Source organism: Geospiza fortis, unplaced genomic scaffold (assembly GCF_000277835.1).
Source record: "Geospiza fortis unplaced genomic scaffold, GeoFor_1.0 scaffold112, whole genome shotgun sequence".
In the NCBI taxonomy this organism is placed as follows: domain Eukaryota; kingdom Metazoa; phylum Chordata; class Aves; order Passeriformes; family Thraupidae; genus Geospiza; species Geospiza fortis.
Window position 1 is genome coordinate 17,748,431 of NW_005054298.1, and position 1,893 is coordinate 17,750,323.

The 1,893-nt window shown below is 36.8% G+C and overlaps 1 protein-coding gene across 2 annotated transcripts in view; it reads left to right on the forward strand.

Moving 5' to 3' along the window:
* Window positions 1-1,893, forward strand: part of KLHL41 (kelch like family member 41) — an 8,350-nt gene extending 6,457 nt beyond the window's left edge. Inside the window, exon 7 of one of the 2 annotated variants that reach the window (XM_031056076.1) lies at window positions 755-1,411. In XM_031056076.1, the coding sequence (XP_030911936.1) occupies window positions 755-866 (112 nt within the window). In that variant the 3' untranslated portion in view covers window positions 867-1,411. Of the gene's footprint in view, window positions 1-754 lie in introns of both variants that reach the window. The other variant, XM_005415841.3, reaches the window with a different exon arrangement.

Sequence of the window (1,893 nt, forward strand, 5' to 3'; positions counted from 1 at the left end):
GAGGCTAATGCTATTTTTCTGTGTAACTCTGAAAATGATCCATAGCACAGGCTGTAAAGCATTTGTTGATAGATAAAAAAGTTTGTCAGAAAGTAACAAATAAACATGAGACCTGGATCTAATGACTACTTCCACCTACTAATTATTTGACCAGTCCAAGTCACAATCTTCAGCTTCTTTAAAAGAGTAAATTGCCATTTCTTGGCATGTTTACCCTTGCCAATAAAAACATTTTTGTGCCACTGTGATGCAGAAAAGCACGTATATACAGAGGCCTGTACATACTGATGTGTTGATGGTCAAATGAGTAACTGTTCCAAGAGAATGAGAAGTCCCTATCTCCTAGGGTTTTTTGAGCTAATCACAGCAGCAGTGATGAGACATCATATCTCTGCTGCGACTCTTAGTTGCTAATGTAAATTCAGAAGCTTTAGTTGGGAATAGGAAGGAAAACCCCCCAACTTTATGTGCAAGACTCTGAGGAAATTCAGAAGGGATGCCTTAAGGGGCAAGCTTTTTTAAAGCATGACACAGGTCAGCAACAAGCTTTAGGGACCAGGAAAAGAATAGCTTGTGTGCAAGAACATCTTTCTGTTCTGAAGTAGAGGACAAAAGCAGCCTTTCTTTGCACCCTTCAGCACATGGTTGCTACAAGCCTTTGCAACAGGTGGACTATCCTCCTTTTCATGTATGTGTGCTGAAGCATCAAACTCAAATTTAAAGAAGCTATTTTCTAACTTCTTTTAAAATGCAGGTATGATGATGAGAAGAAAGAATGGGTTGGCATACTGAAAGAGATCCGATATGCTACTGGAGCCTCCTGCCTGGCCACACGCTTAAATCTCTTCAAGTTATCAAAACTGTAAACAAAATGCTGGAAGATGTGATATGGTGGGGGAGTTCTGACAGGCTCTTCTGGTTTTGTTGCATGAAAATGTCCCCAAATTGTACAGTTTTATAGCAGCATACTAGTCATACTGGGAACTGTTAAATAGATCATTTGTCTGTCCAGTTCTTAAGATACTTTCTAGCTAACCAGCAACCACTGAATTTTTGCCAGTGTTTAAATTTCTAAATGGTTATAATTAATGTTGATTAGATTAAGATTTTGGCAAGAACTCAATTTTCCACTCTGTGAAACTGCAAACAACACTAGTTAGCCTTCCTTGCGCTCAATACAATCCAGTTATTGATGGCTTGTCCTCCAAACAATGTGCATGAATTAATTGTTACGTTAAATACAACTAATAGGTAGCTAATTTTATTCTAACTGGCTGTTTGTAAGGCCAGATTTCCCCTTTTAGTAACATATATAAATCCTTCACTCTTCAGCGATATCTTGGAAGTATTCTCATCACAGACCTCAAAAATAATTTAGCTTGGAATATAAATGAATGTTTTAAACAAAAGCGGCTTAATATTATGTGGCCTAATAAATGCCAGTTTCAGCCAAAGCTATACTAGTAGACAGAGGAGAGGGTAGAGAGAGGAGTTCATAAGGTTAGTAGCTCTACTGTTTTACCTACTGTGTTTAGACTTCTGATAACAAGGATTTTCCACTTTTTTAATGCTTTTATATTTATTTCCAAAGCAAATATTTTATGAAGTTTTTCTCAGAGATCTGAGGTCAATAGCAAGCACTCATGAAAAAGTCCTAAAAGAGCTATCTTTAGCAAATACCTGTGACAGAGAGGACTTTTTCATTTACTATAGAGTTGATGCATTTTGATGTTGAAACTTTTAACAATTAAAACTTTGTTTTTAAAACTATAAAAGTATCACTTGATGGCGTCTTTTTTTAGTGATTAGCTCATCATCACTATCATACTGACAGCACAGATCTCTTAGTACAGCCTTTGCCCAAAATAAAGCACTCCGTTTTCTTCTTCTTCA